The 16,773-nt window shown below is 36.3% G+C and overlaps 1 protein-coding gene across 2 annotated transcripts in view; it reads right to left on the reverse strand.

Annotated features, from left to right (window-relative positions):
* LOC117409447 (intermembrane lipid transfer protein VPS13A-like) overlaps nucleotides 1-16,773 on the reverse strand; it is a 144,028-nt gene that overhangs the window by 96,637 nt on the left and 30,618 nt on the right. For both annotated transcript variants that reach the window (XR_009308152.1, XM_034905427.2), the window contains exons 17-30: nucleotides 11,454-11,596; nucleotides 11,015-11,216; nucleotides 10,592-10,706; nucleotides 6,998-7,134; nucleotides 6,731-6,863; nucleotides 6,461-6,578; nucleotides 5,585-5,729; nucleotides 5,202-5,292; nucleotides 4,644-4,804; nucleotides 2,679-2,835; nucleotides 2,388-2,467; nucleotides 2,130-2,189; nucleotides 1,097-1,262; nucleotides 799-915 (exon numbers count right to left, since the gene is read on the reverse strand). Coding sequence is in view for 1 of the 2 variants with exons in the window: in XM_034905427.2 (XP_034761318.2) it covers nucleotides 799-915; nucleotides 1,097-1,262; nucleotides 2,130-2,189; nucleotides 2,388-2,467; nucleotides 2,679-2,835; nucleotides 4,644-4,804; nucleotides 5,202-5,292; nucleotides 5,585-5,729; nucleotides 6,461-6,578; nucleotides 6,731-6,863; nucleotides 6,998-7,134; nucleotides 10,592-10,706; nucleotides 11,015-11,216; nucleotides 11,454-11,596 (1,825 nt within the window). In the remaining variant the exon portion in view is untranslated. The remainder of the gene's footprint in view (nucleotides 1-798; nucleotides 916-1,096; nucleotides 1,263-2,129; nucleotides 2,190-2,387; nucleotides 2,468-2,678; nucleotides 2,836-4,643; nucleotides 4,805-5,201; nucleotides 5,293-5,584; nucleotides 5,730-6,460; nucleotides 6,579-6,730; nucleotides 6,864-6,997; nucleotides 7,135-10,591; nucleotides 10,707-11,014; nucleotides 11,217-11,453; nucleotides 11,597-16,773) is intronic.

Consider the following 16,773-nt stretch of genomic DNA (forward strand, 5'->3'; position numbering starts at 1 on the left):
TTCACACAGTTACTTGTTTCATTATGATTTTGGAGCCTAAAGGCCTCTTCACACCGGACATGATGCGACAAGCAAATATATGTTGCATGACACACTACACCGCAAAAAATAATAAAATAAAAACATGTATTTTTTATATGAACCAATCACACTGCCTGCGTTGTGACGGGTGACATTGAAGAGGCACTGAAGCGATGCGAAAAAATAGGATTGGTGTCTATTTTTGCGATTTTGTTGCACGACAGCTACGGAACTGACCAATGAGGAACAGCTTCCCTTGCGCACCTTCAGTAAACAATGGCGGAAGAAAAGATCATTCTTGCAGTATCAAAATGCCTGGAGCTGTACAATAAAGGACACAAAAAATATAAAAACACATCTTAGAGGGAGAACATCTGGCAGTCCATTTCCAGGGAACTAGATATAGCTGGTATGTATAATTCATTTACCTTTACTGAAAAAAGTACTCTGAAAAGCTATTATGTATTCTACATTTTATTAGCTTTATACAGGACTATCATACGTGTGATTTTTTTCCAGCTGATGATACAATCAGAGGAGAGTTGCCGATCACAGCGTGCACGCCTATCGCCACTGGTGTGAAAGGTAGTGTCGCAGTGAAAGTACCATTTTATCGCAGGTAAAATAACATCGCATCCAGTGTGTGGAGACCTTAATACTGATCCATCATAAACAGTTGACCAAAAGGTGTATTATACATCATTTTAACACAATATGGCTAGATAGCAAGTAATAAAGACTACTTTTCAAAAAGCAAGATAGTGCCATGTACTATACCTTCAATGCTTATCTCTGAAATGTGTCCCTTCTGTCCTCGAAGGTAAATTTTCAAGCATGACAAGTCTGCAAGGACATGTAGACTGATCACATCTTCAAACTTAGACTTCTTGGGAGCTGTATAAAATAAAACAAAATGTATGTAAAATTATTAGTTACACATACCGCGTAATGAGATAGCAACCTCAAAAACTGTCTTGCACTTAAAATGTTTCTTATAACATTAAAATGTATATTCATACAAAGTAAACACAGTTTTAGACAGTAGAATTATGGTATAATGATGATAAAGTCATACTTGATTTCTTGGCTACAGTTGTCCCTTCTTTTTTCTCCTCTCCGACTGCAGGGGCAGATTCTTCAGATGTGTCTTTTTCCGACGGTGGGATGAGGTTATTTAAAAAGTTCATGGCATTCAATAGTGCTTCTATATGTAAGTGGACATCCAGGGAGCTAAAGTTCACCTATAATTGTTAATTATAAGGAAATTAGGAAACTAGAAATGGAAGTGTTATGAACAACAACAAAGAATCCGTGGGGTCATAATAAAAAGGGACTGTCATATCAGATCCAGTATTTCATGTAAACATAAAGTAAAATGGATGTGTGAAATATGTCCAGAGGTTAAATCCAGGTGACAACAATCAGGACCCAATCCTGGTCCTGGGGGACCCCTGTGTCTGTTGGTTTTCATTCCAACTGAGTTCTCGATTACTTAATTGAACCCTTGAACTACTCATTATCTTATTTTAATTGTTTTCAGCTTATAACCGCTTATAAGAATCAAATCATCCGGGGCGGATGTGACTCTAAACAGAGTGCACTGTACTATAAAATCACACATTAAATGTCACTCACATGCAAAAGTCGAACTTTTGATTTGTATAATGTATAATGCCACTACCATATCATTAAACGTAGCAACTCTATATGGCACTGGTGCCGTGCATTAGAGCAGGGTACATGTTTAAATTATAAAAATATGATTACTGTTCTATATAATGCATTTTTAAACTACATGTGAATGTTTTATTCCATGTACTTGTATATGGATTACCTGTAAGATAATAGGATTTCCAGTCAAAATATAAACTAGTAGCTATGGTGACATCACCAGTATATTATGTAAATTAGTACCATCAAAAGGTTCGAACCACTTTTCGGTAATGTGTTCAGAACCTTCGAAGGTCAAAATGTACCCTTTGTTACAAGTATTAAGTTACTTTTTTTCAGCAACGTGCCCAACACCGAGAAGCAAACCTTCTCAACTAAATAAAAAAACAAATAAATAAATAAATAAATAAATAAATAAATAAATAGAGTATTATTACCTTTATAAGCTGTTCTGTATTGTTATAAAGCATTTTGAATTCTGGACCATTCTTCTCTGCCTAAAAAATAAGTTGTAATAAGGTGTTAATTTAGGAATTGGATTGACCAAAACAGACTGAAGTAAAAGATAAACTGTCAAAACAATACAAACATGCATTTAAATATTCTTATCTAAGATCTAAAGTATTTATAATTAACTTAAAGCATGCAACACATTATTTATTTTATAAAAAAGGATATTTTAGAACAGAGGATACCTTAATGTAATCCAAGGTAAGAAGATCAGTCTCTGAATTGTCCTGAGTTGTAATGATATAAACTGGTTTGTCTTTCGAATCTAGAAAAAAAAAAGAAAAAAGGGTAGCATGTCTGATAGAGATAATCACGTTTTATAAATTGCAATGGAGGTTTTAGATTTTTTTTTTCTTTTTTTTTTTTTTTTTAAATAAAGTTTCTTCCTGAGCTTTTCCTAATGACGACAACAACAACAACAACAACAACAACAACAACAACAACAACAACTAGAGTAATAACTTGTACCTACTTACCCATGTATTCTGGACATTTCAAGCAGATTTCTTTTAGGAAAGTACTGGATGACATATCAAACGATCGCAAGTTCAGCTCTGTGCCTAGTCCCTCAATGTACAGATGTAACACTGTCAGTTCAACATTTTCAGAAAGACGACATAACTGAATTGACACCTAGGGAAACCATATATGTAATGTTAAAACTAGGGGTAAACACCACAGATTGAAAATGCTTAATTTTAATTTTGAAGCACCTTAAAAACTCCTAACCAACCTTATTTGTGTCTATAAAAGGCTAAAAGAACAGGCACACACTTTTTTTTTTTTTTTTTTTTAACAGTTACAGGTATGGAATAGAGTTAAGGCCGGTTTATACACCATCGCTCAACCGTCGTTCAACTGCAAAGTGACCAGCGATCATCCCTGTCCCATCGCTGTGCAGTTTATAGTGTCGCCCGACAATGGCCCTGCTCGAAAATAACAGGTCGCTGGCAGCGTCGCTGAGAGTTCAAGTTAACTGAACTTTGACCTTGTTGCAGACGTTGTTGCTAGGTTATAGAAAGCTAAAAATTGATGACAGGCTGTGGCAATGTGCCCCGCCCCTGTGTGCATTTCTGTGTTATATGTTGCGTGTGGTGTGTTAATGTTGGTGTATAGATATGGCTGCACGGGATATAAATGGGTGTGTGTAGCACGAGTTATTTAAAATTTATAATTGTATTTAGGCACGGGGATTGCACTTCACTTCACGTGCATTTAAAGTATTTAATATATGAGCACGGGTTTGCACATAATTAGTTCACGTGCTGGGATTCAAGTGATTAATTAATTAGTAATTGAATCCCGGCACACCAGTATATATAGATGCACGTTTTACTCACTCTGGGTTGTGTGTTTGTGAGTGGAGAACGGGTGTGGAGAGGAGGTAAAAACTATTTAAAACTAAAGTGAAATAATTGCTACAACGTGCTGGAAGCACCAGCACGGTACTTGTTTTTTGTTTAGCGTTCGTCCATCCTGTTTGTTAGTGTCTATTTGTTTAGTTTGTCTATTTATTTTGGCCTCAAGTGCCATGTCCTGTGTTTTATTCAACCTTTTTTTATTTTCTGTGTGTTATTAAAACACTGAGCGCAACAGCGTCTCAGATTCACTCACCACTACCTGTCTGTCTGTGTACTCCTTTCTGGTCTGACGTAACAACTAAAGCCAGCTTGTCACACAGGCTGTTTGCAGTAGACAGAGCAGATTATAAAGATCAGCAGAAAAAAAGAGAATGCTTGAGCATTTTACACTCACGGCAAATGAAAGGCTTTAAGATTGTGTTTCTTTTTGACCGGCACATAATGTCATCACACTGTCATATTTTAATATATGTTCAAATAATATTAAACAACCGCAGTGCAGAACTATAGGACACTACAATGTAATTATAAATTGAATATAATGAATAAACAAGCTTTGAAATCAAACGATTTAACAAATGATATACCTGTCTATCTATCTAATCTAGCTACCGACCTATTTTTTTCTAGAATGCAGTCAATAAAAATAAAAGAATGAGATTGCAATATAGCGCAAATAAAAGCAACATGAATTCATTGCACATTATTTAAAAGGTCTAGGAGCCTTCTAACCTAAATAGTACTTGTCTTCTCCTTCTTAGAAATAAAAACTAACTGAAGCACTTCATCTTTTCTGTATTTCTGCTCAAATACTTCTTGGGTCAAGTGGAACTTCAGTGTCGCTGGCCGTTTATAGTGCGCCAATGGACGATGGTAGTGTGTTGATCGGACGATAATCGAGCAACAGACGGCTGTCATTGGGTTTTTAGTCAAGCGACAGTCGATCGATGGAGTGTAAACAGGCCTTTAGAACATGTATAGATTAAATAACGTGTTCAGTTATACAGTAGGCATAAAATATTCCAAAATAAAATAGGTGGTTAATCAGTTGGTACTGTCTCAATAATAAAGCATGCATACCTCATTTATTTCAAACCTCAGTTGAAAATTAGTCATGTTTTTCACAGACTCTTGCTTTTTTAAAGGATTTCTTTTTCTTTTTAAAGAATTGCTTTGTGCTTCAAAAAATGGTAAATCGTCCACCGGAGAGCTTGGAGCATCATAAAATTCTTCTTCCGATTCTGTGGATTAAATTATAAAAATGACACTGTGATTACTTTCACAGTAATATAGATTGAATCCTGTAAGAATATGGACCATTTGAATCAAAACAATTTGGATCTAACAAACTATAAAAATCTTAATAACATACTAGTACTTAATATGAACTTGACAAATCTGTGCATTGGAATTTGACTCATAAAATCACACCACATCCATTGCTGCACCCACCTACAAGAAATCATATTAGTGCTTAGGTCACTTCGAAAAAAGACTACACGATACAAAAATGACTGATGAGGAAAATGGAAATCAGATACATTTTACAAACACAGAATAACTGAAAATTCCAAATGTAACACATTCATGCTCATGTATACAAAAGTGCAAATATTGAATCACAATTTCAGACCTTACCTGACTCAAACATAACAGATGATCTAAGGTTAGGCAGGGGTTGATTCCTTGGGGTTAACTGTGGTGTCATGGTAAGAGGGTACTTCGGGGCCTGCGATACAGAGAAACACCCAAACAATAGAATGTACTGTTAACCCAAAAAGTTAGTAGTGTCACAAATGTGCTTCAGAAATTCTCATTTACATTTCTCTTTTGCTTCATAGGCTTTATTTTCATTTTTACTTTGTCCTACTGTGTGACTTGATGGCAAGCAGGCTTTAAAGTTTGCACCCCTAAAAGGTAAAACTACCTTTGGGGAATGGAAACAAGCAGGGGCATGTTTTTGATAAAAAATAGTAAAATAGTGTAAAATGACATATGTTTAACAACTGGTATTGATTTACCTGTGGAGTACTCTGAGCATTTGAGGCAGACGGGGCAGGCGGGCCTTTTGGCAATGGAATGCTATCAATCAATGCCAGAATGTCTTTGACTTTTTCATCCGAAATGCGAACAGAAAGCAAAGGCAACTCGCCAAAAATTTTGAATCTGTTTGAAGAAGAGAAAAATCTATTTACACTGGTTTTATGGTGAATGTTAAAATATTGTATTAATTAATTAATGTATTAATAACTCCCTGAATAAATAAATACATATGCAAGAAGAAAAATTGTTTAACTTTTCCATGCCAGAATGCAACAGATTATACAGCTCTGATGCCATTCCAAAAAAATTACATGTTTGTTGCACTGATAAGTCATCGATTTGTGTAGGGACTTTACCCTAAAAAGTGTTGTATTATTATAACACACCAATGATATGAAAAATACAAGCTGGCAGTGTAGTTGATGACATTATTATATGCATGTACTGTGGAAACGTATATTTTTTTTATTATTATTATTACATACAGAATTAGCTACTTTAAAAAAAAAAAATTTTAAAAGAAAAAAATAGAATTTTTTTTTAAAAAAGTTTGCCATTTGTCACTGCTTGATTTCTTTACCATTCCCTTCTCAGTCTTGGCTATACACCTTACCTAGGAAATGTAAGTCAATTTCTTACTGCCTTTAGGAAGAAAAAAAATTGGCATTCACTATCCCTACTCAAGTTTTTATTAAAATCAATTATTATTGCTATGCAGTGTTTTTTGTTAAAGGCTTGCTGCATTTGGCAAGTAAAGGAAATAAACTAGAAATGTTTAGCCCTCAAACAAAAACAAAGCATCCGCAGGGCATAAACGGAAGGGGAATGATATTGGATGTTTTGTTTCAACTTACTTTGGCATTCTTGGATCACTTACAACCATAGATCTGCTGAAGTCTACTCTCAAATCCACAGGCTCCAAAATGTGTAGGGAGGACTGCTTAGACTTTCGAGCATTCTTCCAGTCTTGCTCTAAGAAAAACATTAGGACAGTGGTTCTGGGTCCAATACATAAATAATATAAAATAAAAAAAGATGTGCTGCAAATATGAAGTTAAGAGTGTTCTACTTTAACATCATACAACTTTTTAAAAACTAAGCAGTTCCTGTAGTCAGACACCAACCTGGTTTGCTATAGAGCAATTGCATACTGCTCAACTCCACATCAAAACTCTCATACGCCCTGGACATTATATCCTCAATGCAGCTCTGTCCTACTGTTAACTGTGGCAGACCTTTACGACTTTTACTGGTTACCTGTACAAAGAAAGAAAAATAAGTTACTAAATGTTTAAAACCAATAAAACTTCACATGACAGTGCTTAAATTAATAAAACAATAAAAACTCTAGGGCAAAACAACTTTCAGGAGAATTAATTAACACCAATTACTTTGAGATGACCAAGGTCCAGGACAAGTAGATTCTCAGAGGAAGTATAGAAGCCAGTCTGAGGAACAATTATGTAGGAAGCCATGAGGTTAATTTTCAGATCCAGGATTTTTTGGGTCTCTATAACATACATCAATCCTGCAAAAATAAAAGAGGATATAAAATGTCTGCTGATAGTACCTTCTTCAGTCCATCTATGTCCATTAAAAGGTAAGTCACCATGACTAGTCTCAAGATTTTGTGCAAAGGAATCCATTTTCTAAGTAAGATGATCAGTGACAATTTCTCTCAAGATACCACTCACCAAAAAAGGAAGATTGACACAAACAAACGTACATACAGGTGCATAAATTACCTGTGGGTATTAAAATGGAACATACACAAATAAAAGTGTAGAGAAAGTTGTATAATAATACTTGTAAATTACCATCATTAGCTTCACTTGTATCTGATTGAGGGGAGTTTATTGCAACTGCAGTCAACCTTGGTTAACTTGACTGGTGGATAACACAACACCTTCGCTTAACGAGTCTTGGTCCTGGATTTTCTCAATATAAAATATTTGCATCTTCCCTCTTAATTTTTTTTATTTGACACCACGCTTTACTTGTAACTCAACACATATTACGGGTTACGAAGGGATAAAAACTATTAATGACTAGTGGATAACTCGACACTGTCGTTTCTCTGACTGACCTGACTGGAAACGGATCGTTCATTCATTCATTCATTCATTCATTCATTCATTCGCAACTACTTCACAATGAGCTATATTTGTTCTCGTTCAATTGGCTTTAAAGCTCAGGTTATTCAGGATAACAAGCTTGTCAACTGAACTTTCAAAGTGCGTGTTTTTTCATGCGAAACAATCAACATGCGAAACTAAAAGTAAAGTCAACAGTTTGTGCACAGCTTGTGGTTGGATTGTTTTCGTAAAAATAATGCTGTAGTTATTTTATTAATTCTTATTTCAATCAAACTATACGAGTTGTACCGAGTTTGTACAGTACTGTATACTGTAATTGATTCATTCACTGCAGTTCTTTCAACCGTTTCATGAGGACATTTAACAAAATATCAGCTTGTAAATACTGTAATACTGTAAATGTGTGAGTTCTGTTACTTATGTAAGCAATAAGACATAACAGGGTGTTGGTTGTGCTAGGATAACCGCACGCCCAGGGGCGTAGTAAGGCATGAGGCCGTAGGTCAAGTGCCTTTAGCCACTGGAAATGCGGTTATTCCAGCACAACCAACATCCTGGAGTGTCTTATTGCGCTTATAAAATGGGTTACTAGTTTTTAGAAATAAAGATATAGACACATTTTTATTTTAATATTAATCTAGGTTTATGTTTTCCTAAATATATTACTACACTAAGAAAAATAACTCCAATAACATTTTTAATAATAAATTAAATAGATTCAAATAAATTATCAGAATATTTTCAGTATTTGTCTCAAATTAAATTAATTATATACATTATTTTGAGTAATTAATGAAGTTGACTGTACCAGGGAATGTACAGTTTTCTAAATTAAATGGCTGGTTACAGAGTTGGACAGATTGTGCAGTAGGTGGCACTGTTTGGTGAGAAAGGGAGTTTGTTTCTGCCTTTCGTTTATGAGCTGATGACAGTACTCCAGAGAGGATGTAGCTCCAGGACTTCCTGTCTTTCTCAGCTGGTGCCCAATAGCTTCTTAAATTACCTTCACTTGTGTCCAGTGATTGTCATTATTTCTCTAGCCTCCAGAGAAGCATTGGATAGCAGCTGAACTGCAGAGGCGCGTTTTCAGTACAGAAATGAAGACGCTGTTTGCTGTTTTAAAAGTGGTTATCTGAAATTAGGTTTATAGATCGTCCCACTGTGGGAGAATTTAAAAAACGATTCAGGCCAGCTCACAAGCTTGTGTAGCTGTTAACTGAATACTGTGTGCCCGCTGATGTTCTCACTTCAGCAAAGAAACTTCTTAAAACTGTGTTTATTTCAGTTTTAGCAGTTTTCCAGTCCATATTATTTTTTGTTCGTGCTGACCAATCATTAAAAACTGACACAGCCCAAATGTTTACTTTTTTAGTATTCCGCTCTTCTTTATTGGCTTCAATCGTATTCATCTCAGCAGTACTGAGAGAGAGGTGTCTTGTAGTACTCACGGTTTCATTTTTTTCCAGACCTTTTTTTTTTTATTAAATGATTACTGTCAGTTCTGTTGCAGTCTAAATCCCCCAGGAATGTGTGGACATTGGAGTCTCCAAACAACTTAAAATTTAAATGGAGGAAGTCTGACATTGTATTACTATTTTGTTTTCATTGGGGGAAAAAAAGCAGTTAACTGGGAACAATAATATTAAAAATACTGAATGGCTAAAGGAAGTATGGTGCAATGACTGTACATATGACATAAAAAACTCTTAACTCAACTAAGCACACATCCTGTTTGACATCAGTGGATGAACTTCAATCGTTCTCATATTGCTTCAAAAGGACTCCAGCAGTGTGCCATCATTTTATTGATCAGTCTGCTATAGCTGTGTCCCTTGTTACATTTTACCCTTCAAAGCATTTGCACTTCAAAACAGCACAACACAGAAGGTCATTCAAAATACCCTCATAGCAGTATTTAAAAGTAACTTGCGTAAAATCCATCCTACCACTGCTGCAAACACTGTATACGTTATATTACATATCCTCAAATCTAGGTTATGGTAAACAAGCAGTTCTCTAGATAGTGCTTTAATTTACAATCCTCAATCTCACTTAATCCACGGTTAGGTCATGCAGACAATAAATTGTCCATGTACTATATCACTTATAGTTTCAATACTTCACAATTTTTTGATGTGCTTCTATAGCCCACCATATCAAATCGTAAGAAAACTTGAGGATCAGAATCTAGGGATATACAAACAGAACCTGTTTGCTGGTCAGTAGTTATATAGCATAGTATTCTTATTTACATGTATATAAATGTATAGTAGGTGATCTTTTTCATGATACTGATACTTTTGTATTACACCCAACAGTACTACATTTTTTATCTAATACTCCACCATTTAAGGGTACTTCTCTGTCAAGGGTACAGCCATTTCTTACTGCAGTTTGAAAGAAATAAAATTCAGCTGTTTTGACAATATTGTCACCACAAACAAAACCTAAAAGGGCATCCAATAAGTTCCCGAATGGTGTAGATTACACCCGCAGTGTTTAAAGCTAGTGAAACAAATATTCAAAGATATACAGGCAATTAATTTGCAGGTGGTGGACCCCAAAACAGGAGTAATCCACATCCTTATAAGGAAAACTGATAACAATTACATGTAATTAACTGAAAGGCCATTTTTCTATTTAATTATATTGAAGTCTTCACCAAATCATGATCACTCTGGGGTAATTTTAACCGTAACACCAACACTCTTACTATGCTGTACATTAAGCCTGCTGGTGTGTTTTTAGGCATTTAGAACCACCACTGTTTAGATCTTTACAACAGACTCATATAATCCTCCCCTTTCTTTTTTTTTTGGGCTGAAAGCACTTGCCCCTTCCCCAGAAGCAGGAGTCTATATAGCTTAAATATGACCACATTTTCTTCACCTGTTGATGTCCTATCTCGGAATTCTTCAAGCTTCATCAAGGTGGCAGAAGTCAACTCTTCCAGCTGCATATCTTGGGGAGGCATGAAAAATTCTGATAAACTGTTCACAGTTACCTTAAAAGAGAAAGTATAAAATATGTAACGATATTGTACTGATTTTGAATGTACTATTACCAAAACAGGTTTGTCTGGTACAGTAACTCACATAGGAGGGTATTATTGTTACTAAATCTAAATTAAACTACTTTTATTTTTCAGTCAAATCAGTCAAATACTTTATTTAGTGAATTCAATCTATGTTAATACCTCAGAATGTCCAAAAGCACATACAAAGTGTTTTCATATATAGAATAAAATTACAAAACAATTTTATTATTTTTCATTTTTTTCATTCTTTAAAGTAATCTGGTGGTTTTACTTACTGCGTCATACACAATTTCCAAAGGCTGTGCTTCAACTCTTAACCTCTGGTCTGCAGATCCATCAAGAGGATTTGTTTCAAACAGGAGGCTGAGGAGAGGATTCTTATTCTCAACTTCAGCACTTCTTGAGGTCAGTAGAATTGGGGTTGACAGATTCTGCAGCAGTCCAGTAACTTCAAATGTGCTTATTTTTGCAGATAGTCTAAAAATTAAAATAGTATGCAACAGTTAAACAAAATAATTGTATTTGCAATTCAGAGCTGATGCATACAGATAAAAAAATACTAATATAATTGTATGAAGCAAAAAATCTCCTAGATACACATTGTTATTGAGATACACATTGTTATTGTTTATATAGGGCTATATAGAACACAACACTATATGGACTAAAAACAATAGAACCCATAATTAGAGACATAATACATTTCAGCCTTACTTTATCGCTTGTGCTCCTGGTCTTTGAGTCAGCATTGTACTTAAATCAATAATAGAAACTTTTATAATTTCTGGCTTGCCATAATCTTCTTTAATTGAAAAAGACATGCTCAACAGCTGGAAGGAGAGCTTCATGGCTTCAAACTGAAAAAGTAATTACAAAAAAAAGACAATATTCAAAAGCAAGGCCATGGGAAGAATCAAATGCAGATAGGTCAAGATGCTTTGGGATGCCATACATGGAGGATGCTACTATATAGAATCTATTGCAATTGCTGTAACTTCCCTAAAAGTATAACTGAATAGTATATACAGTGGGTTCCGTGGAAAACGTCCACCTTACTGCAGTTGGCACAGTGAGTTATACTAGGGTGCACCGCAGGTTACTGGTCAGTTGGCGTCAACTACATTTGTAAAAAATCCCCCTAGATGAAGCGTTTCTTTGGAACTTAAAAAACACCCTGAGATGTACACTATATGGTGTCGTTTCAAATCATGTGGCACTGTATCACATTTTAAAACAGTAACAGTATATAGACACACACACACACACACACACAGAGAGACACACATAGGTCGCGTCCTAGACCCCAAATAAATATTTTGTCTTGCATTCACGGGAAGCACAGAATGGGAAAGGGATGCAGACATGCATATTCGTAGTAATCTATTACACTGCAACAAAATGACCGTAAAATACTTGCTTGCTTAAAAAAACTGTTCTGGAATGTAACAGCCTTGATTAAGGTACACTCCAGTCCTGTAAGTTGCAGCAATAAGCCTCATACATGGTTTACGCAGCAATAGAAAAAAGGATATTTACTTTTAGACGTTTCTGGTGCCAGACCAGCGTCTGTGACAATATGATGAAGCAGTTGTCAAACTGGAAGTTTTTTTTGCTAAGCAGTCTGCATCTTCTGACTGTACAGGTACAGTAGTCTCCGTGGAACACCTCCTAAGAGACACTTCACCTAAGGAAACTGATTTTTCCCCATTGTAAATGCTCCGGCTAAAGGAACAGGAACTTCGCTTAAAAGAACTCTTGACACCTATAGCGATTCGTTCACAATGGATACTGTTTTGTAACCTGATAACTCATTATCATCAAACTGAAATTAAAATGGTTTATTCAGTCTTTTCAAAAGCGACTTGTCATCGCGAGAGTGTCTTGAGGCACGCTGATTGGTTTATTAAATCTTCCCAAAACCACCTTCATATCATTGATTCGTTTTGTATTTTGATTTCCACGAGTGCACCTCATTGCTACATAAAAGCATGTAAACAAAACGCAAAATGTGCCACTGTTTCTCTTGCTACAAAAAGTTCGAGCCCTTAAAAAAAACCTGAATCAGACACAAGTCCCCGAGCAATCTGATGTTTCCCTTTCTGGTGAGTTGCTTCACCATTCTGTTAAATAATGTGCATGTCTTATATTACTGTTACATTTTTTTTTTTAATGTGTGTAGGGGTGGTGTCAATTTAGTTTGACAGTTTGTTTATTAACGCTAGTTTGTCTGTTACCTTATTATTATAGTTTATTACTATAAACATACTTATTCAGTTCATGTCATATGTTGATGCACATGCATCATAACAAGTAACACATATTTATTTACTGATTCATATTGTGTCTGGTGGTCAACTCCGTCTTAGAGAACACTTTGCTTGCTTCCCGAAGGGGGTTCTCTTAGCCGGAGACTACTGTACTACAGTGACCAAAGCAGTTGCAAGCAGTAGTAATGCAGAAAAACGCAAATGCTGTTGCTGTTAATGGAATGCAGAAAAAGTTGAAAACACACGAAGATGAAGGCAACAAACAGTGCTTAGAATCCCGTCTCGTTGTCATGGGAACGGTCTACTGTTAGTATATACTAGCATAAAGAAAAGTGTGTCTGTATTCATATGTATATCTATACACAGAGATTGTTTAAACTATGATATAGCAGAGTTTAAATGTTCATAAAAATTTATTAAAATGCACATCCCTGGAGTTTATTAGCCTTTGTGTTAACAACTGATCATTTGGTATCTGATGGATGGGACACAACATTTTGGGAATGTGCAGGAATGCATGAACAGAAAAGCTAGTGCTATGTATGTATGTATGTATGTATGTATGTATGTATGTATGTATGTATGTATACGGTATCTGATAACATTCACAGACCTGCCAACCTTGAAATTTTTTTTTTTGAGTAGCACTCTTTCACGCAGACATCTCGGGGGGGGTCCGGGGGGCTTCCCCCCAGAATTGTTTTAGGGTATAAAACAGCTAAATGCTACACTCTGGTGAGTTTTGAGTATGAATTTTTCAGTAAAACATAATGAGATTAGCTATGATTGTTTCAGTTTAAATTTAATTTTGTTTAACTTAGTATAGATGAAACCTTTTTAATTTATACCTACTGAAAATTACTTCAAGTACAGAAAATAGCCATTTTTGTAGTATGTTTGTATTTTATTTACTGTCAAAACAGAACAAATTGAAATGTATAAGCTTCTAAAACAGAGAAACAAAGTACTTTCAAAAAAGAAAAAAAAAAAAACTTCTAAATAGTCACTGAGTCAGCACCAAATGTAATAGCTATCCACAAAGTGAGTTGTTTGGAACAGAAAGGAATCCAACAGTTCAAACTGCACTTTCAGATCTTGAATGTTTAGCTTCATAGGTGGCTGACTTGGCTTTCCTGAGCAAGGTGTCACTAAAGGTTTGTGTGTGACACACTTGCTGCTTCGCTGACATCATGACTTTGTGTGTTACCAGTGAACTTAGCATGTCTGTGCTCAGGCTGGCTCTGTGTTGGGTTTTGTTTTTGGTCACCAAGCTGAACACTCTTTCACAGTCAGCATTGCTGTGGAAGATGACCAAAATGCCTAGAGCGGTAACATTACAGTAATGCCCGATTCTTTTGTTCTGGACAGAAATATAAAGTTTCCTTCTACAGGATTCTTGCTGATCCAGACAGGAGGGTAAAATGGATTTCAGCGATTAAAAGAAAATAATAAAAAAAAAAAAAAGACTGAACCCATTCGTTTGTAGTGAGCGCTTCATGAAAAGTTAATATCAGTAAGCATTTAGTTCTGATATTACGTTATTATTAGTCGTAGTAGTACTATTAAGTCCCACTTTAACACGCTTACTTGTATGTCTGTTTTTTTCATAAATATTTAGCTATACAGTTAAACAGGATTACACTTATGTGGTCGGTGATTCCCAGTCCTTACATAAAAAAATATTTTACCGTTAACAAAATCCATAATGCTACATTAATGATCTTACTGAACTTCAATATAAAATCACAAACCAGCCGTTTATGACTTGTTTAAAGCACAATGAAACGTCATTTATCTACAATGTAATTGCTGTGCTCATTTTTATAAAATCGAATTTTAATGACATCCCTGTATGGTAGCAGGCGTTTGTGAAAAATGGGACAACGAGCCAAAAACAGAATATTAAACTTAAATATTGTACTATATTATTATAATAAATGGAGGTTGAATCGTCAACTAAACTCAAAAGCTGATTGGTTATTCTATCACGTAACTAAACTCAAAACCTGATTGGTTAATCTATCTTGCTTGCCTTGCCCTAAGGCCGGCCCTGACGTTAGATGCAACACTTTCTCTAACTACAGGCAACATCATATGAGCGAAATATGGATTACTTATTATTGCGCACCATCTCTGATAAAAGCGTACCCGCGTATTATCAACTCAAAATGCGTAGCGGATACGCAAAATGCATAGAGGTTAGCAGGTCTGCATTCAGTGTCAAAAACATGCAAAAAAGCAGAAAATCATACAGAGGGCAAATACTTTTTCACGGCACTGTACATGCTTTTTCGCAAACTCCATATGTGCTTTAAGATGAGGTTTTTTCAGTAATGGCTTCTTTTTTGCCACCCGGCCACACAGGCCAGCTTTGTGTAGGGACCGGCTTATTGTTGAAGTGTGAACACTGACTCCCATCTCAGACACAAAACTTTGCAGATCTCTCAAGGTCTTTGTTGGCTTCAGAGTGACACTCCGAACCAGTTTCCTGCTTGCCCGGCTTCTGAGTTTGGGAGGGGGACCATTTTATATATATATATATATATACGCACACAGAGTGCCGTGAAAGTATTTGCCCCGTCTGATTTTCTGCATTTTTGCACATTTTTCACATTGTATTTGGTCAGATTTTTTTGTGGGTTGTAGTAGTATATAGAGGGAGTCTGAAAGAAAAAAGTTTGGTGCTTCTTTCATTTGTTTGGTGTGCAAGGCAATCAAGGCAATCTTCACGTGTGTAAAAGTTATTGCCCCCCCTAGTTAACTCAACCCAATTAAAGAGATAATTAGGGTGAGCTGTTTGAGTACTTTGGTTAACAACCAGGTCTGATTTGGGCCAGCCCTACCCAATATAAATCTGACTAACTTTGGCCCTCAAAGTGAAGTTGTCAGCACACGGGTTCTAGACGCACATCATGCCACAAACAAAAGAAATTCCTGAAGACCTCCGGAAAAAAAGTTGTTGATGCCTATCAGTCTGGAAAGGGTTACAAAGCCATTTCTAAGGCTCTGGGGCTCCACCGAACCACAGTCAGAGCCATATTGTCCAAATGGAGAAAGTTTGGGACAGTAGTGAATCTTCCCAGGAGTGGCCGTCCTGCCAAAATCTCTCCAAGAGCAAGACGTAAAATCGTCCAGGAAGTCACAAAGAACCCTAGAACAACATCCAGGGATCTGCAGGCCTCTTTCGCCTCGGCTAAGGTCAGTGTTCATGACTCCACCATCAGAAAGACACTGGGCAAAAACGGGATTCATGTCAGAGTAGCCAAGCGGAAACCATTGCTCACTAAGAAGAACATGAATGCTCATCTCAAGTTTGCCAAAAAGCACCTGGATGATCCTCAAGAGTTCTGGAACAATGTTCTATGGACAGATGAGTCAATGAGATGAGTCAGGCCAGCTTTGTGAAGGGACCGGCTTATTGCTGATGTGTGAACACTGACTCCCATCTCAGACACAGAACTCTGCAGATCTCTCAAGGTCATTGTTGGCTTCAGAGTGACAACCCGAACCAGTTTCCTGCTTGCCCGGCTTCTCAGTTTGGGAGGGCGACCTGATCTGGGTAGTATCTGGGTTGTATGATGCAACTTCCACTTCTTAATGATGGACTTCACTATGCTGAGAGGGATAATCAGCGCCTTTGAAATTTCCTTGTATCCTTCTCCTGCTCTGTGCCACTCTACCACTTTATCCCTGACTTGTTTCGAAAGCTCCTTGCAGCTTGAAAGTCTTTATATACCTGAGGGAAATGATCTACAAGTTAGGGTTGT

Source organism: Acipenser ruthenus, chromosome 2 (assembly GCF_902713425.1).
Source record: "Acipenser ruthenus chromosome 2, fAciRut3.2 maternal haplotype, whole genome shotgun sequence".
NCBI lineage: Eukaryota > Metazoa > Chordata > Actinopteri > Acipenseriformes > Acipenseridae > Acipenser > Acipenser ruthenus.